This window comes from Camelus dromedarius, chromosome 5, assembly GCF_036321535.1.
Source record: "Camelus dromedarius isolate mCamDro1 chromosome 5, mCamDro1.pat, whole genome shotgun sequence".
In the NCBI taxonomy this organism is placed as follows: Eukaryota; Metazoa; Chordata; class Mammalia; order Artiodactyla; family Camelidae; genus Camelus; species Camelus dromedarius.
This window is the reverse complement of record NC_087440.1, coordinates 286,613-309,944: the sequence shown is the minus strand read 5'-3', so window position 1 is coordinate 309,944 and position 23,332 is coordinate 286,613. Positions and strand designations below refer to the sequence as shown.

General features: G+C 40.6%; 1 protein-coding gene across 4 annotated transcripts in view; it reads right to left on the bottom strand.

Moving 5' to 3' along the window:
- USP3 (ubiquitin specific peptidase 3) overlaps positions 1-23,332 on the bottom strand; it is an 82,275-nt gene that overhangs the window by 1,794 nt on the left and 57,149 nt on the right. For 3 of the 4 annotated variants that reach the window (XM_064485444.1, XM_064485445.1, XM_064485446.1), the window contains 5 exons: positions 20,566-20,672; positions 20,311-20,391; positions 2,214-2,332; positions 987-1,100; positions 762-829 (listed from right to left, as the gene is read on the bottom strand). In XM_064485444.1, the coding sequence (XP_064341514.1) occupies positions 762-829; positions 987-1,100; positions 2,214-2,332; positions 20,311-20,391; positions 20,566-20,672 (489 nt within the window). Of the gene's footprint in view, positions 1-761; positions 830-986; positions 1,101-1,784; positions 1,984-2,213; positions 2,333-20,310; positions 20,392-20,565; positions 20,673-23,332 lie in introns of those variants that run through there. The other variant, XR_010380803.1, reaches the window with a different exon arrangement.

Sequence of the window (23,332 nt, the reverse complement as noted above, 5' to 3'; positions counted from 1 at the left end):
GGTTCCAGAAGAAAACAGGTTGGGGTGGAATAAACAACACTTCCATGAGCTGAAGACACTGGACTAAAGGTGTCCCTGTCAGCACCAAACAGAAATACGTCTGATGTAACTCCTTAAGCCTAAGGACAGGATCCTGTAACCTTCCGAAGGGCAAAAAACACCAGAAATGCACAGACATGTAGTGGCCTTGTCATTTATAACTATGAATGGTAAAGTCAGTGGAACAGTGTCTACAGAGTTCAGAGGGAAAAAAGGATTTTCAGCATGGAGAGTGGCTTGCCAAGTCTGCAGGAAAAGCTGCCATTCTCAAGCAGATCAGCTATCAGAAGGTACACGCCCCTAATCCAGGCTTTCAGGGAAAGAAAGCCATCAAGAATGTTACCTAACAAAATAAGAAATGCACCTGTGAGCTAGATGACATGAAGTAGGTTATTCTAAATAATCCCCCCTTTCCGCCCATTTAAATACCAGTTGGAGTAAAGACTAGTCAGAATTTTGTAGCCACTGGGTGGGTTCTGAACGCTGGGCTCAAGTGCACGCTTCTCCCCTCTGCTTTTGTGTGCCTTCTCTTCATGCTTAGCAACATCCTCTCAGGCCTATTCTTGCCCACCAACACTGAAGGAAAGTTCTCCTTCACTCCTTCACTTTAACAGAGTGAATCCATTGTTCAGGGAGTTAGAGGAGAATTACCAAGAGTGGTGCAAACTTGGGGGCCTTCGCTGTGCCACCCCCCGCCCTGAGGAGCGCCCCGGCACACTCACCCAGAGCCATGGTGCACCACCACGGCAGCGAGGTCGTACAGGCAGCTCTCCGGGCCGCTGTTCTCGGGCTGCAGGGCAAGGCAGACGGGGCCCCAGGCTGAGTTAGGAGCAGTGGTCAGTGACATCAGCACCTCCCTCCCTCAGCCTCCTCTACCTTCCCTCCGTGAAGACCTGACTTCACTGAAGAGCCATTTCCCCCCGGGCTGACGGCGGTGGTCGCCTTACCTCTAGTAAGTAGCATTTCATATCTAGGCCTCTCAGTGGAAATTCTACATATGTGTCAACTTTGTTTCTTAAATATGCTGTCCAATGAAATCTTTTCAAATGTAAGCACAGCACCTGGATGAGAGAGAAAGACAAAAATTATGAACACACACCTGGTTTACCTTTCAGTCAAAATTAACTACTTGTTAACTACTTGTCTCTTAAATAATTTTTAGGCGGCCTACCAGGTTTTCTCTTGATTCTTGTTACTGGTTTCTCCCATGAATACCTCACTGTGATACTGTGATTTATAATAATATGTATTTAGTCTTTGTCTCCTTTTCTGGCACAGAACTTCTAAAACCCTTGAAATTTGCAAGTGAAGAGTGCCATAAAAGTGCCTTTTGTTATGTTAATGAGGTACGGGGGCTTGTGGCCAAGAGAGCCAGTTGAGATGAGAGAGCTGGAACTTTGAGCCCCACCCCCCGAACGCCCAGAGGGGAGAGGGACTGGAAGTTGGGCTGCCTGTGACTTAACCAGTCATGCCTGTGGAATGAAGCCCGAAAGGACAGGGTCTGGAGAGCTTCCAGGTTGGGGAACCATTACGCTTCCACCTGCCACCATGCCGGGCCCCAAACTCCACGAGGCAGAAGCTCCTCTGTTCAAGTCTTCACCCTTTGTATCTCTTCATCTGGTGGTTGACTCATATCCTTTAACATCCTTTGTAATAAACCGGTAATCTAGTGAGTAAATGTGTTTCCTGAGTTCTATGAGCTGCTCTAGCAAATTAATAGAACGCAAGGAGGGGGCCGTGGGAACCTCTGATTTATAGCCAGTCAGTCAGAAGCACAGGTCACAACGTGGACTTGCAGCTCAAGTGTCTGAAGTCCGAGGAGGGGGCCGTGGGAGCCGTCAGTCTGTAGTTTCGTGGAGAAGCATGCACAGGTTAACAGCCTGGGCTTGCGGCGGGTGTCTGATGGGGAGGACGGCCTTGTAGGACTGTCAGAACTGAGCTGAACTGCAGGACACCCACGGTGTCAAAGAATTGCTTGTTAGTGGCGTAGTGGGAAAACGCCCCCCTCCACACACTATAAATGGTGACCAGGACACATTTACTTATGAATTCTCAAAGGGTTTATTTAGCTTTACTGAAAACCCTAGAGACCAATGCAGAACAGATTGTCTCCCAATCGGTCATAAGCATTTTTCCCCTCAAAATTGCATTATAATTTAAAACTCAACACTTACCTTGGGTAGTTTTTGAATCCAAAACTTTTTAGTGGACTTTTGTTTTTTCTTACACTTGTGGCACATGTATAACTCTGTTTCATCGAGTTCTTCTAAGTCAGTAAAACTGCGAAGACAATCTAAAACCAAATTGCGGCAGCATTAAAACAGGATATATCTTATAGAGGCAGCGTGCTGCAGAAAAGACACTGAACTCTGAAGCTGAGCAGCTCAGGTTCAGATCTCAGGTTTATCACCTACATGATCGTGAGAAAGTCAGCCTTTCTTGGTTGCAAAATGGAGACCAAAAAAAGTCTGCACTGAAGAACTGTTGTGTGGAAGAGAAATAATGTGTATGATGTGCCTGGCATCTGGGGACAATCAATGAATGACAGATGATATTGCTGGGTTTGCTATTATTAATGAAAGAATTAATCTGGATAATTCTGACAAAAATGGTTCCCTAATGAAATCAAGGTTAAAATAGCAATTTTCTCTCATATCTTACATAACAAAGGACAAAGTGCCAAGTTCATACAAAAGTCAAATTTAGATCAAACATTTTCACAGCCATAACTTATTAAAAAGCAAACACGGATTACAGAAGCTGCATTTCTGACCTTCCTGCTACTTCATCTCCAGTGAATCCTTTGTTTCATACTCTACTCAACCCCCCCTGGATAACCTGGATATTTTTTCTTTTAAAGATTTAACTGTAATCTGGAGTTTGGTCAACTTTGGCCCCAAGCCAGTCCAGCCACCTGGTTCTGCTCCAAACTGCATTTAAAGTCTGCCCACTCGTTTATATGCTCTGACTGCTTTTACACCACAACCGCAGGACCGAGTAGTTGTGACACGGTATTTGCCCCAAAGCCTAAAATAGCTACCATCTAGCCCTTTATAAAAAAAAGTCTGCTGCCTCCTGTTATATTAGGAGTATATTCAGAAGTCCGTATAAACATGTATGTATTGTTCTGTAAAGAATTAATGTTTTCCAGAGAAAAATATGCATGCTTTTGTACCCTCCACTACGATAAAGAAATGGGTTCTCCAGTACGTGATGAGCCAGTCTCTGTGAATGGCACCCCCTAGAGTGGTGCAGGGGCGCCCTGTGCGGCAGCCCTCTTTGATCACAGTAAACCTACTTATCATTAGTCACCATACATAAGTGACAACATTTTTTTTCTTCCGATGAGAACATTTAAGATTTACCCTCTTAGTAACTTCCAAATATGCAGTGCAGTATTAACTATAGTCGGCGTGCCTTACATTACCTTCTCCTTAACTTTCTAAGTGCAAGTTTGTAAATTTTGGCTCTTTGACTCTGTTCACCCCTTTTGCCCACCCCCACCCCTGGTTCTGACACCCACCAATCTGTTGTGTCTATGAACTGTTTTTTTTTTTTTTCAGATTCCATATATAAGTGAAATCATATGGTATTTGTCTTTCTCTAACTTACTTTATTTAGCACAATGCCCTTAAGATCCATCCATGTTGTCCCAAATAGCAAGATTTTATTTTTTCATGACTGAATTATATTCCTGTGTGTGTGTGTGTCGCACTTTCTTTATCCATTCATCCATCAATGGACACTTAGGTTGTTTCCATATCTTGGCTATGCTGCAGTGAACATGGGGGTGCATATATCTTTTCAAATTAGTGTTTCCATTTTCTTTGGATGAATAAGCCAGAAGTAGAACTGCTGGATCGTATGATAGTTCTACTTTTAATTTCTTGAGGAAACGCCATACACAGTGGCCGCACCAATTTACATTCCCACTAACAGCGCACAAAAGGTTCCCTTATCTCTACGTCCTTGCCAACACTTGTTATTTGCTACCTTCTTGATGACAGCCATTCTGTCAGGTGTGAGGTGGTATTTCTCTGTGGTTTTTATTTTTACTTCCTTGATAATTAATGATGTTGAGCATCTTTTCATGTACCTGATGGCCCTCTGTATGTCTTTGGGAAAATGTCTAGGCCGATCTTCTGCCCATTCTTTATAGCTGACTCTTGAACAACGCAGGTTTGAACTGTGCAGGTCCACTTGTGTGCAGATATTTTTCAGCAGTAAATACTACAGTATTACATGGTCTGTGGTGAGCTGAATCCATGGATGCAAAGGACTGGGTATGAAGGGCCAAGTATAAATTATACACGGACTAAACCCTCATTGCTCAAGGGTCAACTGTAATCAGATTGTTTGGGGGTTTTGCTATTGAGTTTTTTTATATGTTTTAGATATTAATCCCTTATCAGATAAGTGACACAAATGCTTTCTTCCATTCAGTAGGTTGCTTTTCCATTCTGTTGCTGATTTCCTTTGCTGTGCAGAAGCTTTGTAGTTTAATGTAGTCCCACTTATTTATTTTTGCTTTTGGACTCAGATCCAAAAAATCGTCACCAAGACTGATGCCAAGGAACTTACTAGGTATGTTTTCTTCTAGGAGTTTTAGGGTTTCCAGTCTTCTATTCAATTCTTTAATCCATTCTGAGTGAACTCGTGTGTAAGATAGTGGTCTAGTTTCATTTTTTGCATGTGGCTCTCCAGTTTTCCAAATACCATTTATTGAAGAGACTGTCCTTTCCCCGTTGTATATTCTTGGTTCCCTTGTCATAAAATAACTGACCATGTACGTATGGTTTATTTCTGGGCTCTCTGTTGTTCTTTTTATGCCAAAACCGTACTGTTTTGATGACTGTTTGAAATCAGGGAGCATAATACCTCCAGCTTTGTTCTTTTTTCTCAAGATGGCTATTCAGTGTGTGTGTGTGTGTGTGTGTGTGTGTGTGTGTTTCTGAATTATCTGTTCTAGTTCTGTGAATAATGCCACTGGTATTTTTATAGGGACTGCATTAAACCTGTAGACTGCCGTGGGCAGTATGGTCATTTTCCCCACTGATTCTTCCAGCCTGTGAGCAAGTGTCTCTTTCTGTTTGTATCACCTTTGATTTCTGTTATCAGTGTTGTGTAGTTTTCTGAATATAGGTCTTTTACCTGCTTGGTTAGATTTCTGGGTTTCACTCTTTTTGATACAGTTGTCAATGGGATTGTTTCCTTAATTTCTCTTTCTGGTAGTTCATTCTTAACATACAGAAATGTAACAGATTTTTGTATGTTGACTTAATATCCTGCAACTTTACTGAATTCATTTTATTCTGACAGTTTTTTGGTGGAGTCTTTGGGAGTTTCTATATATAATAATACCATGTCAGCTGCAAACAGTGATAGTTTTACTTCTTCCTTTCAGATTTGAATGTCTTTTGTTTCATCTTCTTGCCTAACTGCTCTGGCTAGGACTTCCAACATTATGTTGAATATAAGTGGCTTGAGTGGACATCTTTGTCTTGCCTCTGATCTTGGAAGGAAAGATTTCAGCTTTTCACCACTGAGTATGATGTTGGCTTTGGACCTGGCATATGTGGCCTTTATTACGTTGAGGTGTACTCCCTCTATACCCACTTTGAGAGGTTTTTTTTTTTTTAAATCATAAATGGATGTTTAACTTTCTTAAATACTTTTTCTGCATCTATAGAAATGATTATATAATGTATATCTCTCATTTTGTAAATGTGGTATATCACACTGACTGACTTTGCAGATGTTGAACCATCCGTGCATGCCTGGAGTAAATCCTACTTGCTCATGGTGTATGATCCTTTTACTGTACTGCTGAATTGGGTATGCTAATTTTTTTTTTTTTTTTTTTTTAGAATTTCTGTGTTTATGTTCATCAGGAATATTGGCCTTTAAGTTTTCTTCTCCTTCTCCTTTTTTGTGGTGTCCTTGTCTGATTTTGATATTAGGTAATGCTGGCCTCAATGAGTTTGGAAGGGTTCCCTCCCCTTCTGTTTATTGGAAGAGTTTGAAAAATATTGTATTCTTCTTTGAATGTTTGGGAGCATTCACCAGTGAAGCTGTCTGGTCCTAGACTTTTGTTTTTTGGGAGACTTTGATTACTGATCAGTTTCCCTACTAGTAATGGGTCTGTTCAGATTTTCCGTTTCTTCATGAGTCAGTCTTGGTACGTTGTATGTTTCTAGGAATTCTTCTGTGTTGTCCAGCTGGTTGGCATACTAATTGGTCAGAGTAGTCTCTGATGATACGTGGCATAGTTTGGTAAGTTGTAATGTCTCTTTTTCATTTCTGGTTGTATCTATTTGAATGTTCTCTCTTTCTGTTTGGTAAATCATAGTTAAAGACTTGGCAATTTTGTTTATCTTTTCAGAGAAACAACTCTTAGTTTTATTGGTCTTCTCTATTTTCTTTTCAGTCTCAAATTCATTTATTTCTGCTCTGATCTTTGTTATTTCCTTCCTTCTACAAAGGTTGGGGTTTGTTTGTTCTTTTTCTAGTTCCTTGAGGTGTAAAGTTAGGTTCTTTGAGATTTTTCTTGTTGCTTGAGGTAGGTATTTATTGCTATGAACGTCCCTCTTAAAACTAATCTTGCTGTATCCCCTAAGTTTGGTGTCTTTTATTTCTTTTCATTTTTCTGAAGGTATTGTTTGATTTCTCTTTTGATTTCTTCTTTGACCTACCAATTGTTCAGTAGCAAGTTGTTTTAATCTCCACGTTTGTGATTTTTTTCAATTTTCTTCTTGTAGTTGGCTTCTAGTTTCATAGCATCATGGGCGGAAGAGATGTCTGATATGATTTCAGTGTTCCTAAATGTACTGACTTGTTTTGTGCCTTTATATATGATCCACCTGATGAATAGTCCATGTGCACTTGAGAATAACGTGTATTCCGTTGCTTTTGTATGAAATGTTGTGTATATATCTAACAAATTCATCTGATCTAACATGTCATTTAAGGCTAATGTTTCCTTCTGGATTTTCTGTCTGGATGATCTATGCATCAATGTAACTGGGGTATTAAAGTCCCCACTATTGATTGTATTGCTGTCTATTTGTCACTTTAGGTCTGTTAATGTTTGCTTTATGTAGTCAGCTGCTCCTAGGTGCCTTAATATTTACAAATGTTTCATCCTCTTGTTGGATTGACCCTTTATCATGAGGTAACACCCATCACTGTCTCTTATTACAGTCTTTGTTTTAAAAGCTATTTCATCTGATAGAACTACTCCAGCTTTCTTTTAGTTTCCATTTGAATGGAATATGTTTTTCCATCCCTTCATTTTCACTCTTTGTGTCCTTACATCTGAAGTGAGTCTCTTGTAGGCAGCACATAAATAAGTCTTGTTTTTTATCCATTCAGCTGCTCTGCCTTTTGATTGGAGAATTTACTTCATTCACATTTAGAGTAACTATTGGTAGGCATGTACCTAGTGCCACCTTGTTCACTGTTTTCTGGCTGTATTTTAGTTCCTCTTTGTTCCTTTCTTCTCTTGCTCTCTTCCTTTGTGGTCTGATGACTTTTAGTGGTATGCTCAGATTCCTTTCTCATTATCTTTTGTGTATCTAGTATGTTTTGCTTTGTGGTTGCCATAAAGCTTACATTATTATATCTAAGGCTTACAACTTACATCAATCTAAGTTGATAAAAGCTTAAGTTCCAACACTTTCTAAAGCTCCACATTTTAAACCTCCCAGCATTTTGTTTTTGATTTCACAGCATTTTATCTTGTGTATCCTTTAACTACTGTAGTAATTTATTTTTGTTTTACTACTGTTGCCTTTTAATCTTCATATTAGCTTTATAAGTGATTAATCCACTACCTTTACTGTATATTTACTTTCAATAGTGAGATTTCTCCTTTCATAATTCTGTTAATTAGTGCCCTTCATTAGTGGTGATGAACTCCTTTAGGTTTTGCGGGACTGGAAAAACACTCTTTCCCCTTCAACTCTGAAATGATAACTTTGCTGGGTAGAACATTATTGTTGGAAATTTTTTCTTTCAGCACTTTGAATATTTTGTGCTATATACCATTCTGGCCTGCAAAGTTTCTGCTGAAAAATTAAGATCCTCTCCTTGTTTCTAACTTTTGACATTTTGATTATAATGCGTCTTGGTGTGGGTCTTTTTGGGTTCAACTTTTTGGAACTCTCTGGGCTTCCTGGATCTGGATGTCTGTTTCCTTTCCTGAGTTAGAGAAGTTTTCAGCAATTATTTCTTCAAGTAAGTTTTCTGCCCCTTTCTCTCTTCTTCTGGAACTCCTCTAATGCAAATGTTAGTTGGCTTGATGTTGTCTCATAAGTCCCCTAAGCTAAATTCACTTTTTAAAAGTTTTTCCTTTTGCTGCTCTGATTGGGTGAGTTCCACTGCCCTGTCTTTGAGTTCACTGATACCTTTTTCTCCTTTATCAAATCTTTTGTGATCCCCTTTAGTGTATTTTTCATTTCAGTTATTCTTCAGCTTTTATATTTTCTCTTTGCTGAAGTTGGTATTTGATACTTATATTTTCTGTGTTGAAGTTCTCACTAGTGTTCATCCATTCTTCTGAGATCAGTGAGCAACCTTATGACCATTTTATCAGGTAAACCACTTATCTGTGTAATTAAGGTGGGCTTTTTTTGAGGTTTTATCTTATTTTTTCATTTGGAACATAGCCCTCTGTTTCTTCATTTTGCTTGACTCTATGGATTTGCTACCATGGCCCCCTCTCCGAGTCCTGAAGGACTCAGAAGACTAACTTTATTGTTCAACCATGCGGTAGCTCTTGGTTGTCCCTCAAACCTATGTAATGGTCCAAGCAGATGCCTGTTTTTTTTTTTTTTTAATAGTTCCCAGTTGTTGGAGGTATGCCAAGACACGTCACTGTCCCAAGGGGAAGAATCTCATGCAGCAGCTTTTAATGTATGCAAATATATACAGTCCTGTGGGACCACAAGCAAGCCCCACTGGCCACGAGAGCCCTGTGATTTCTAGCTGTCCCACCAGAGTCAAAAAATCAAGGTTCCAGACGAGGTTATAAACTCCTTTCTGCAAGGTACCAGTGAGCTGTGGCAAGGCAGAGAGAGAGTGCAAAGGTGGCGTCCCCAAGCCTGTGTTCCCCGAGAGTATCTCCTCAGCCCCCCTAGACGTGTGCTGAAGCAGAAGCATGCCCCAAAACTCCAGGATAAGCATACTGGTCTCTTTTACAGAAAGACTTGGCATGTGTTTCAGTCTGCTATATGGGCAGTGACCTTCAGGTGGTAGCCTGCCAAGAACTGTATCTCCAATTGTGACAGTCCTGTGGGATCCAGGAACACAAGCCTGCCCTGGTCCCCAGAGCCAGGCAGCCAAGGAGTATCCCATGGGCTCAAGCCACAAAAAAATGGGGCACCAGACATGGGTAAAAGCCCCCCTCCAGGAGATACTGGAGCTGTGGAGCAAGGCAGAGGGAGAAGTAAAGACAGTGCCCATCCTCCACGGTCTTTGGAAAGGAGTACAGCCAGCCTTTAGATGTGTCTTTAGTTAGAAGTCCACCCCTCAGGCTGTAGCTATGATGATACGCTAATATGCCTCTTTCAAAGAAAGACTGCACTCCTAGGTCTGCTGCTTCGTGCTGTGTCTGGAGGGTGATAGCTGTTTAAGAGCTTTCTCCATTGGTTAGAGTCCTGTGGGACCTGTGAACATAAGCCCCAGAGTCAGGTGATATAAAGGTGTCCCTTGACAGCAACTGTGAAATTTGGGATGCCAGACAAGGGTGTAAGTTCCTTTCTGGAAAATACTGGTGAGCTATAGCAAGGAAGAGGGAGAGCACAAAGGTTGCATCCACTGGCCTCTGTTCCCTGAGAGCAACTCTGTAGGTCCCTAAAAATGCGCTAGACTGGACGCCTATCCCTCAGACCCAAGCTCTTGGACAAGCAGTCTCAGAAAGACCCGGTGTGTTTCAGTCTGCTGTCTGTGCAGTGCCCTGGGGTTGGTCATTTGCCAAGAACTGTCTCTCAATTGTTATAGTCTCAGGGGCCCCAGTAGTGAATGCAAGCCCCTCTGGTCCACAACTAGGAGATCAAGGGGCATGCCCTGGGCGGGAGCTGCAAAAACCAGGGCATCAGATGCATGTAAACGCTCCCCTCCAGGAGATACAGGTGCTCAGGCAGAGGACAGCCTGAAGATGGTGCCTGCTGGAAGGAGCAAAGATAGAGAGGGAGCTTAAGGATGGCACCCACCAAAGACAAAAAAAGCGTGCGCGCACACACGCGGCAGCACCTGCAGGTGTTAGCCAGGCGGAGGGGGAACACAAAGACGGCGCCCGCCCCCCATCCCCGGAGAACGTGCCGGTGGGCCCCTGCCCCTCAGGATGATGCTTGGACAGATAACCTCTTCCACATAATGTCTGGTTGCTTTTCAAATGGCTGCTTCTGCAGGGGGCCCTAAGGTGAGTGATTCTGAGCCCGAGCCCTTTAAGAGACATTTCTAAGCATCCTGGGTTTTGTGGACACAAGCCTTGCTGGTTTTCAAAATCAGATGTTTTGAGGCCTCGTTTCTCAGGTGCAGGTTTTAAAAGTTGGGGTGCCTGGTGTGGGTTTCAAACCCTTCCTTCCTCAGGGAGAAGCTGTGGGCTTTGCGTTCCCTCCCGGTGTGGGGTTGCGGTGAGACAGTCTCCGCCTCACTGCATGCCTCAGCAACGTGCGGGAGTCCGTCTGCTTTTAGAGCTTTTTCAGAGGCAGCTGCGCCATACGTAGGCGGGGAGTTGGTGCATCCGTGGAGGAGGGAAGCTCAGGATCTTCCTGTGTCGCCCTCTTCAGCTGGAAACCCCCCACCAGGCACTACCGAATGTGCCTTTGCTCCCTGGTCCCAGGGCCTGAGTGTGCATCCTGCTCGTGCCTTCCCTTGGCTTTTCCTTTTTTTTTGAGCCCTTTGTCCTAACAGATCTCAGGAATACAACATTGCCTACTTGCTATTTTATGTCAAGGATGGTTCCTAGGAAAGGATATACTGTTTTGACCTTTTATTTCTTGAAGTGAGACACAAACAGTAAACTTGAAGTGATGCTGTCTTTAGGGACCTCCCAAGTTCCACATCTCTAGCTACAAGGAGCCCTGACTTTCCCGCAGGCTGGCTGGTCCTGTAAATCCCTGTAGTCTGATCACCATGGTGCCTGTAATCGCTCAAGCTGAAATCATGAGAACTTCCAGCAGTAAGTACTGGTTGTGTCACGTAAAAAGTTGCGTGTGGCCTTGGGGGGCAGGGGAGGAGGTGGGGTTAGATACAGGAAAGAAAAACAGAACTTTCCACATTTAAAAATTAGTATGTAAACACTCAATAAAGTAGCAAAAGAAGGCATCTTCTTCCACATGATAAAGGCCACGTATGAAAAATTCCTATCAAATAATCATACTGAGTAGTGAAAGACTAAAAGCTTTTCTCTTAAGTTAGGAACAAGACAAGGATGCTTTTGCCACTTCTATTCAACATAAGTAGTGGAATTTTTAGCCAGAGCAATTAGGAAGGAAAAAGGAATAAAGGCATCAAAATTGAAAAGGAAAAAGTAAAATTATCTGTTTGCAGATGACATGATCTTTTATGTAGAAAACCCGAAAAATAATTGGTTTTTAAAAACCTGCTAGAACTAATAAATGAACTTTGCAAAGCTACAGGATATAAAATCAACACATAGAAATCAACTTTCTGTAAACTGACAATGAAAAATTGAAATTGTTTCAAACTTTCCAAAAAGAAAATTAAGACAATCCCATTTACATTAACATAAAAAAGGAATAAAATACTTAGTAAAACATTTAACCAAGGAGGTAACACTGGCAAAAAACCACTATAAAACACTGCTGAAGAATTTATAAAGACATAAAAATAGAAATAGATCCCATGTTCATGGATTATTCCATATGCAGCTGTAGTGCTGACATAAACTGAAACGGAATAGGGAGTCCAGAAATAAACCCTCCAAGATAGGGGTCGGTAGGTTTTTGACAAGAATAACAGGATCATTCAGTGAGGAAAGGACAGTCTTCACCAAATGGTGCCAGGGAAGCTGGATGTCCACATGCAAGAGTGAAGTTAGCCCCTTCCCTAATACCATATCCAAACATTAACTCCAAACTCTTAGAAGAAAATGCAGGGGAAAAGCTTCATGACATTTCCCCAGAGAAGACACACAAATGGCCACTAAGCACGTCATTCAACATCATTAATCATTAGTAAAATGCAAGTCAAAAGCACAATGAGATACCACTTCACAATATGATGGCTATTATTTAAAAAAGTAAAATAACAGGTGTTAGGTATAATATAGAGAAATTAGAATCCTCACGCGTTGCTGGTGGGAATGTAAAATGTGGCAGCCACTGTGGAAAACAGTTCTGCATTTCCTCAAAAAGGAATCACCTTATGATCTAGATATATATATATAGCCAAGGTATAGACTCAGGAAAATTGAAAGCAAGGACTCAAAACAGATTTGTACACTTACATGTGCGGCAACATTATTCACAATAAGCAAAATACAAAAACAACCCAAGTTTACTCAACAAATTACAGGGTAAACAAAATATGGTATATATGTGTAGTGGAATATTACTCAGTCTTAAAAAGGAAGGCAGTTCTGACACATGCCCATAATATGGATGAGCCTTGAAAACATGCTAAGTGAAATAAGCCAGTCATAGAAGGGTAACAGTATGACTCACAGAAAATAGACCAGAGGTACCAGGGCTAGAAAGACAGGAATGGGGGTTACTGTTTAATTGGTACAGTGTCTGTTCCAGAAGGTAAACAGAAGTTCTGGAAATAGTGGTGGGTGATGGCAGCATAATATTGTGAGTTTACTGAATGCTGCTGAATGGTACACTGAAAAATTAACATGAGAAAATGTATGTATATTTTACCAACATAAAAAACCTTTTTGTAAAATAAGTGAAAATCAGTATCTGCTTGAAATGTTCGTAAACAAACTGAGAGTAGCCAAGAACGATGACTGAGATGCTAAGTCACTCAGCCTCTCAGTCCCACACTAAGCAAGTGGCTGTGTGACTTGCCAGCGAGACACCGTTCCCTGGGTCTCCCCAAGCCACACAGCACTGACAAGCAGAAACAACTCGACGGTGGGGAGTCATTTTTCTCCCTATAGTTAGCCTCACCGGTCCACTCAGGGCCCCTCCCCATGTATGGAAGCGTGCGGTCATGCAGAGGGGGCTACTGGGAAGTTAGCAGGTGGCATTGTGAAATCTCCTTTGATAATTATTTAGAACCTCTCATTTCAAGACTATGATACCCTTAGAAATGTTGAGATTATTGAAAGAATATATTAACATTTCACAGCAAATTACTTGCATGTTTTGAGACCAAAATGTAAAATGCATAGAAATACTGGACCACGCGCTGGTTCCTGCTCCCGCCACGACACTGGTGGGCGCCTCTGCAGCGCCCGGGCCGCCCTCGCTCTCCACGGAGGCCCTGGCTGCTTTCCACGAGCAGGTCCCCGAGCGCAGCACCTGGCCCTGGCCCTGCAGCATCCTGCTCCTTTTCTGAAAACAAAGCCTCTCTCTCCAGCAGCTATCCAGTCCTTATCTTCTCCCCGACACAAAAGAGGCTCCTTTCACCTTCCCCAAGCATCTTTTTGCTTTCCAGCATTTTCTCCCTTTGTATTTTTCTTTGTCTTTTCAAAAGGCTTAAGCCCAGGTTGACCACCAGGTGGTCACACAGCCGGCTTACGCACTAGGCAGTACAGAGTTCCTTCCTTTGCAGATGAGGCCACACGTCATAATCCAAAGTGGAATAGAAGACGTGAAGGGCCCACCAGACGATTCATGAGCAAGCAGTACAAGCTGAGCCTAGTTTTCCTAACTCTCAGATTAAAAAATGGTGGCTCAGGCTGCCTCTAGGAGCCCTCTTTGTGTTCTCACACGTCGTCCCGACACTACGGCAGGCTCAGGAGCCCCGTGCCTGCTTCTGTACCCCAGACAGTGCTCAGGTTAGAAGACTGGCATGCCCGTGGGCAGCCTCTAGGGAGTTTTAATCAAGAAACGTAACAAATCCTAGCTGGACTTGTAGAGAACTACCCCAACAACACAGTCAACTCCCTATGGGTTTTATTTGTTCTGCTGTATTAAATTTATTGATAAGATTTTGGGGGGAGGTAAACAGTTTATTCTAGGAAGAGCAACTCATTTAGAGATAAAACCACTTAAAAATTACAAGTATGTACTGTTTCATTGTTTCTAAGAACAGTTTAAGTTTAAAAAGCTATAAAGCTCTACGTAGTTATCAAAGGAATAAAGGCAACCACAGAGTAAGAATCAACAGAATGCAATAATCCAATCATAAAGCACAGTCAAATGTGCCTACGTATTCAAGAAATCAATCATGTAAGTTATTAATAAGTATTCATTTGTGTCCTTTTAGATTCCACATATAAGTGATATAATATGGCATTTTTCTCTTTCTGGCTTACTTCACTTAGAATGACAACCTCCAGGTCCATCCATGTTGCTGCAAATGGCATTATTTTATTTTTTATGGCTGAGTAGTATTCCATTGTGTATATATACCACTTATTCTTTATCCAGTCATCTGTTGATGGACATCTGGGTTGTTTTCAGGCCCTGGCCATTGTAAATAGCACTGCTATGAACATTAGGGTGCATGTCATGTGTCTTTTTGAATTATATTTTTCTCTGGGTATATGCCCCAGGAGTGGAATTGCTAGATCATATGGTAAGTCTGTTTTTAGTTTTTTAAGAAACCTCCACACTGTCCTCCATAGTGGCTGCACCAATTTACATTCCCACCAGCAGTGTGGAAGAGTTCCTTTTTCTTCACACCCTCTCCAGCATTCTGGCTGTGAGGTGATAGCTCATTGTAGTTTTGATTTGCATTTCTCTAACAATTAATGATGCTGAGCATTTTTTCATGTGCTTGTTGGCCATCTCTGCTTTGGAGAGATGTCCGTTTAGGTCTTCTGACCATTTTTGATTGGATTATTTGGTTTTTTGATATTGGTGTATGCGCTGTGTTTATATATATCGGAAATTAGTCCCCTGTCAGTTGTAGTATTTGCAAATAGTTTCTCCCCCTCTGTAGGTTGTCTTTTTGTTTTGTTGATGGTATCCTTAGCTGTGCAAAAGCTTTTAAGTTAACTTAGATCCCATTTGTTTATTTTTGCTTTTATTTCCATTACTGCAGGAGCTAGTTCAAAAAATACAGTGCTGTGATTTATGTCTAAGAGTGTTCTGCCCATGCTTTCCTCTAGGAGTTTTGTAGTATCTGGTCTTACATTTAAGTCTTTTAATCCATTTTGAATTTGGTTTTGTGTATGTTAGCTAATGTTCTAATTTCAGTCTTTTACATGTAGCTGTCCAGTTTCCCCAGTACCATCTCTTGAAAAGATTCTTTTCTCCCTTGTATGCTCTTGCCTCCTTTGTCGCAGATGAACTGACCACCTGTGTGTGTGTGTATTTCTGGACTTTCTGTCCTGTCCCATTGATTTGTGTGTGTGTTTCTGTGCCAGTACCAGTGCCGCGTTTTGTTTGCTGTAGCTCTGTAGCATAGTCTGAGGTCAGGGAGCATGATTCCCCCAGCTCTGTTCTTTTTCAAGATGGTTTTGGCTCTTTGGGGTCTTCTGTGTTTCCACACAAATTTTAACATTCTTTTGTTCCCGGTCTGTGAAAAATGTCATTGGTAATTTGATACGGATTGCACTGAATCTGTAGATTGCCTTGGGTAGTATGGCTATTTTAATATTGATTCTTCCAACTCAAGAACATGGTATATCGTTCCATTTGTTAATGTCACCTTCAGTTTCTTTTATCAGCATCTTACAGTTTTTGGTGTACAGGTCTTTTGTGTCCTTGGGTACCTTTATTGCTAGGTATTTTATTTTTGGTGCAATGTTAAATGGTATTGTTCCCTTAATTTATTTTTCTGCTATTTCATTGGTAGTGTATAGAAAGTGTAGGATAGGTTTTCTATCCTGCAACTTCACCAAGTTCATCGATGAGTTCTAGTAGCTTTCAGGTTGCTTCTGTAGGGTTTTCTATGTATAGCATCATGTCCTTTGCAAACAGTGACAGCTTTACTTCTTCGTTTCCAATTTGGATTTCTTTTATTTTTTTTCCTTCTGACTGCTGTGGCTATGACTCCCAAAATGGAGTGGGGCAGGAGGAGGATTTTAACCCCTTACCAATGCCCAGAACACAGATCTGCTTCCACAGGCCTTCACTGCAAGCTTTATTATTACATAGAATTATCCTTACAGGATTATAAAGGATGTTTATTTTACTCTTTGTGTTCTTCTAATTTGTCCCTGAGTTATACCATACACACAGAAAGGTTTTTCCTTCTTTGATGTAAACATATACACACAAACACTTCTTTAAAAGGCAGACTGTCTAGGTACAACACCTTGACATTCACAGGTTTGACACTTGCCATTTTCACTATCTGAGAAGTCTGAATGGTCTTCAAATGTATTACTTAAATATTTTGCAGCATCACGAATATGAATCTCACTTGAGACCTCATATGTAGAAGTGTCAGGTGGCCAGGGGACAGTCCCCTAGGCACCCAGCACCCACATCTCAGCCCAGCTTTGTTGTTCTCTACGTACCTTCACGTCTCTCGTGAAGGATCTGAGGAAACTGCTTAACTTTTTCATTTGTACTTGACTGTATTTCATGAGGGAAAAAACAATATACACGTGCCATGGTGTACAGAAGGTGTACGCTGCTCAAGGATTTTAATGCACATATTTTTTTACCCTTATACAAATGGTAGAATTCATGGAGTAATTCTGTTCATACTTCCATGGATAGTGTTTTTTGCTCTACAGTATTTTATACCTACCGTTCTGTGCCTAGCTGTTGATCAGTTTTATCTTTCTTAAACGCCACAAGATACTAAACCAGGGCCCTACTGGTGGACACTGTTTCCATGAATACCTTTTATATATGTTACTGTCCACATTCACAAGTGAAACGACTATGTCTAAAAAAAAAACGCCTGTTAAAAATGGTGACCACCACCCTCTGAAAACAGTTGTACCAGCCTACACTCCATCAGTATGAGCGTGCCCACTTCCCAAAACTCAATAACGATGGATTCATCTGTATCGCTTACACTTTCTTGAATAAGTGAGACTTATTTTCTTCAGATGTAAATTGAGCACGTGCATTTTTCCTCCTTATTCATGTATTTGCCCAACTACTTTTTTTCATATATACATTACAAATATTTGTTTCAAGTTTATCATCTTTTTCTACTTTTGTTTATGGCATCGTTTACCATTATACAGTTAAATTTATGAGTTTCTGGCCTTGGTGATATACTTGGAAGGATCCCCTTCCGACAACATGATCAAAAAGATGTTTTCCTATAATGTCCCTGTGGTTTCATTTTTCACACTAAATCCCGAAACCTCTAACTGCTTTGGGAAGATATGAGTTAGGGACAAAAATTCATGTTTCCCACATAAAATTTCATTTACAGTAATACCATTTATTGACTACTTTCTTCTTTCCTCCACTGATTTGAAATTCTTCCTTTGCCATATAACACATCCCCACCTACACATTCCTGCCCAGCACCTGCTGCATTAGTACTTCTAGGCCATGACTTGCTTCATCTCTGCCCTGCTCCATCATGTTTGTTTTAAAACCTTTTTAGTCTCTCTTAAAAATATCTGCTTAAGGAAGAAATGCTTAACTAGAATAAGTTTAGGGAGTAATTCTGGGGAAAACTGACATCTCTGTCATGTTGGGTCTTCTCACCCAAGAACATGCCATGGCTCTGTCTGTCCTGTAACGCTTTATAATCTGTTCCTCGGGGTCTTGCATAGTTCTCATTAACTGTATTCTTTAGTACTCTGAGCTTTCACTGCAACTGCGAATAGGACCCTTTGCTATATACAGGAAAGCAATTGTTTTGCCTATTAATTTTCTATTTGGCCATCTGACTAAACTTTACTTTTTAGCTCCATGTTAACTTATTTACCAAATTAGTATCTGCATTTAATTTTTAACTGAAGGCTGGAAAGGCAGACCTCCCGCTCAGTCCTGCTCTCCAGAGACGGCTACCGGGACACGCTCCTCCCCCACGTCCAGCTGATCCTCTTGAAACGTTCTAGGTGTGTCGATACCTTGGTCTTCCCTCTTTATTATTTATTCTTGGTTCTCTTCCTCATCGTCCCTCACTCAGACTCCTGACTGTAATGGAAAGTCATTAGTGCTCCACTGGTGGTTACGACATGGATAATCCATGCCTATTCCTGTAATAACAGCACTTTTTTTCTTCAAAAAATTAGAAAGTATGATTTTGGGGGAGAAGAAAAATCAAAATGCCCAAATACAGATTTTGATAAAATTCCAAATCCATTACTGATTAAATCAGGCTTGTATCATTGGAATAGATCCTACTTGGTCTCCATTGCTTTAGTACAGCACTATATTCTATTTGCTAGCATTTTATCTAGGAGTCTTTGATTTATATAATATTAGTAAGAATAAGCGACATTTTCTTTTCTTTTCGAATACATCTTTGTTAGGCTTTAGACCTGGGGTTATTTTAACCTGTCTTACTATGCATCCTTTCAAAGTTAAATAATTTCAGATGCCAGTGGTCTTTCTCACCATCACCTTTCCTTTTTAAATGAAAGCTAACCTTAACAATTACAGATCCAAAAAAGCACACAAGAAATTTTTGCCAGGTAGACTTATAAGCATGTTAAAGCAAAAGACTTATCAGGTAATCACACATCTCCATCCCCATTTAGTAAAGAAATGGGCATCAGTCAACTCTAATTCATCACACTCTGCACTGTCCAAGAAAAAAACAGAGCTCTTAATTGATACTAGTGGTAAACAAAAAGAGAATGCAACACTACCAGACCCTATCATACACTTTTTAAAGCTGACAGTAAGCTCTTTAACAAAATAAAAATCAAGTCTGACAATCCAATTATATTTATATAGTTTCACTGACTTCCCCTCTCAATGATCAAATGTTTGTTTTATGATTTAGTTAGCCTATATTCATGTGCCATAAATATAAAGGGAAAGTGGTGACATTTGCTACTTTGTGCTATTTTCTTAATCTCAGATAGGCCAAAAAAGAGCTTTGGAGACACATACTATAGCCACATATTTTAGGGGGAAGTGGAGTGGATGGGGGCTTCCTTAAATTTCTTCTGTATTTCTGTTCAAAAGAGACAGTCAACACTGTTGGATAGGTGGGGAACACACTAAAAGCATCTACAAAGTGTATTCAGGTACATTTTGCAGGGTAACTTGATTCCAGAGCAGCGCTGTCCAACAGAACCCTGAGCAGCAATGGAAACGCCCTGCGTCTGTGCTGATCGGCACAGCAGCCACTAGCCGCACGTGGTTACCGAGCACTCTAAATGCGGCTAGTGTAACTGAGCAGCCCAGTTTTCAATTTTAATAGGCACGTGTGACTCACGGTTGTCATATTGGACAGTGCAGTTTTAGATCAATAGAATCCTCTATTTTCCAAGAAAAGATATTATATGTTTATTAATCATTATGACAATACTTCCTAAAACAGTTGAAGAGGAAAAGAAAATTACTTGCAGTGGACACGCAATTCAAGGTAGGAATTCTGTTATCTGCCTTCAGTGCAGAGGTGCTTAATGAGAGGACGCAAGCTACATCCTGTTTCTTTTTTCTATCCTAGTTTCTTTTTATAAATAAAAAGAAAACATAGTCATGTTAGTGGTTGGTCAAGGGCAGGTCTTTTGCCTTGACTAAGCAGTTAACACTCATCAAGGGAAAACGTTTGTTCAAAAATCTCTCAAAGTAAATGTGAATTTTAAAAATCTTGCAATTAAAAGCAAGGCCTCAGGCTTAACCAACAGCTGTATCATCACTAGAGTCATTAGTCATACAACAGATTAAATGACACTGTAATTTAGCAAAGTTTTATAAGTGTTCTTTCTCTGTGTTCTAGTGGAACATCCAGAGAATAAACTGTGTTTCATTAGATCAGAAAAAGTTTTGCTATAGACTTTTAAGTTTAAAATTAGTATTTATAAAGAGGAGAAAGGTGAGAAATGTTTAGTTTGACCTAAAATCTCTGGCAGGCATTCTTGCTAAATCGATTTTTTTTTGGCTTGAAAGCGACACTCAGGTTTCACTTTTGTTCAGTTATAACACAAATTCATCAGAACAGTTAACAACACAGCACATGTAGATGGAGCTTAGAAATCTGTCCAGCTACTCAAGGGGGAAAACGAATTCTAGACCGTTAAAGTATCTTTACCTCGTAACGAACAAACTGGTCCATTTTCTTGATTCTTAGAGCGCTTACTTCTGAACTGACTTGGAATATCTAATGAAAGGTCTTAAAAGAAAGGAAAATAGAGGACTGTTAAAAGCTTATAACTACACTCAAAAAATAATTTCAAAAACTGATGTATTTTAACATTTATCTCTTTACTGTCTTCATTTTCAAAGGAAACATTATAGTTACTATTTTAATACACGATCATGCATCCAGATGCAAAATATGCCTTACCTAGGAATGGATCAAACTTTCTAGATTCTGTCCCACATATGAGGCAGTTAACTTCATTTTGGAGAATGCCTCCGAATATCGCCGTGACGACTGTAGATGCTCCATTTCTAAAGAAAATCACCACACAGGAAACTCAGTAAAAAAACTAAATATGTCTAAGAGCTCCTACAGGTGACTCCCTTTGGGGGGACATATACGTCATATATATTCATTTAAATATTAAAAACACAAAACCTTCAAAGCTCTAGTAGACGTATACGAAATAAAAGGTTTAAGCCACTGACTGGCCACCCCCCAGCCCTCTTTCAGTCTCACCACTTTCTCCATGAGCAACACTGAACGCTTGCCGTTACTAACAAGCAGATCACGTACATGCCTGTTCTCAGGGCAGGCGGGCCCCTTTCTTCCCAAGTGTACCCTCAGGAAAGAGGGAGCTGTACACTGGAGCCTTTGCAAAGCCTCCTATTACTCAGGGAGCTCTCTCGCTTTACTCTGAACAACAACTTCCATCTAAGATGTTTTAGATTTTTGAGATGGTCAGATTTGGGGCGGGGGTAAACAAATTTAATACATATTTAGTAATTACTGACGGAGGTATCACTTCACAGTTGGAGTGCCGGGTGTTACTGTCAACAAGCCTTTTAAAAAGCTCACGTAAAACACTATTATAATTCCACCATTATCCCCATTTCTCAGACCAGGAAGCTGAGGTTCAAGGTTAAGTAACTTGGTCCAAGTTCACACAGCTGGTCTGACATGAGCACCTGCTCCTAACACTGCACTCCTTCTCTGAACTGAACCGGTATTAATGGATACTGAGGATGCTTCATTTGCGTGCTTCGTTAACAGGACTGCAGCAGACACATACCCTCACCTAGTGCACTCACACACGTGATGGCACTTCTGCAGTTACTTAGGCCTGTGAATTGCTCTTTTTTCTTAACAGCAATTTGAGGTGGTTTCTGTCACTTACAGTCAGTAACACTTCCAGTACACTGAACTGTACTGTGAGTTGCTCCAAGTTAAACCTACTGCAGATACAGACAAACCCTACCCAAGCAATTCTCTTCTTTTTAAAGTTTGCTTCCTCTTCTAGGAAAGGGCTTCCTTCCTTACTGGCAGAAGAAATATAATGGCTTTTTTTCTTAAAAGTTGTTCATAAGATATATGGCTTTAGTTAATTAAAAAGGGAGGATACATTAGGAGTTACAGGATATAGTGGCTATTTCAGGTTTTAGATTTAATGCCTGTCATAAACAAGGGGCACATTTTTAAAAAATCAACTGGAAATAAAAGGCCTGATCCGTTCATACTGATGTTCACATACACAGCTGCCTTTCATTAAAATGGAAACTGCCTTATTACAAACAGTACATTTAAACTCAATGTACTTCTTCCTGTAGAACTTCTTCCTCTGAAAAAAAGACATTAATCAAGTCTTGGCTATCTGATGTGTATGACATTAAGTTTAGGTATACAATGACTTATAACAACATTTGCAATTTCAAAGTCACTGTTTATTTGTTATACTGAACACTAAGTGTTTACATACTGGCTACCTGCACAGGCTGTTATGCTGCGAAGGCCCTTTTTATTGGCACTAATGATTTTCTACATATTCATAAAACCCATCTGCCATTTATGTCTGCCACCCCCACCTTCAGTAGGGTTGGATGTGTTTATACAAGTAAATAGATTTTGTAGTTTTAGCAAATACAATCCTGATCCTGAAATATATCCAGTGAATTTAAGAAATTATAAGGAAACCTGAATTTTGAATATCTGTTATTAATTTATGTTCCTAACTCACTAAAGGAATGTACAACTACTATTCTTGAAAATATTATAAAGAGTTAATACTGAAAACTCATTAGTTACTGAAGGAACACCTTGTGAGTGTCACACGCTCACTCCATCAGGGCACCTGGGTGTCAAATAATGAAGACCCTCCCCTCTTCACACGGACTGTCCGTGATAGAACCCAGCCTAATCTCCCCTGGGCATGAAGCACCAGCATCAGGTACAGAGCAGAAGTTTTCACTGCCTGCCGTGTGTAACTTGGTGCTGGCAGCAAGGACAGTGCCCCCAGGTCACAGGCCCCTTCCCTTCTGTACTGGAGTCTAATGCGAATCTCAGCCACAGGACCTGGAGGGCCAAGCATGTGAAGAAGCAGGCAGTTCTTGGCGCTGCTGACAAGGCCAGGGTCGCTGTGAGACTGCTCTGTGATTAAAAAGCCCCATCTCACACAAAATCCCGTTTGCGGACGGCCAGGCAGTAATACTGCAGCCTCCCCTGTGTATTACTTACTCTTTTCGCTCTTTCTTTGGGGAGTCTGTCTTACACACTCCTTTCCTGCACAGGTCAATATAAAACTTTAAAAAAAAAATCTGAGCAATAGGAGACTACAATTAACCAAAATCCAAGCTGAAATACAAGTAAACTATCCCTTCCTCAAGCAAAACAAACATTCTGAACTCCATGTACATTTGGGGGCCTTAGTACCTGGGAAAGCTAACTAAAAGGTCTGTTTTGTTCATATTGAGAGGAAAGAAAGAATTCTGAAAACTTACAAATGCCTCAATTTGACTAAAAACAGACATATTCTAGGAAAATGTAAGTCCAAAATGAGGCTTTAGGAAAATTCACATTCAAAATATTGTAAGCCTTCGTTATTAGTGAACAAATTATTTCAGTATATGAAAATTGTCTCCTACCCATTATTCAGTACATTTGGAGGAAAACTTTTAAGTGCATAAATTGTATATAA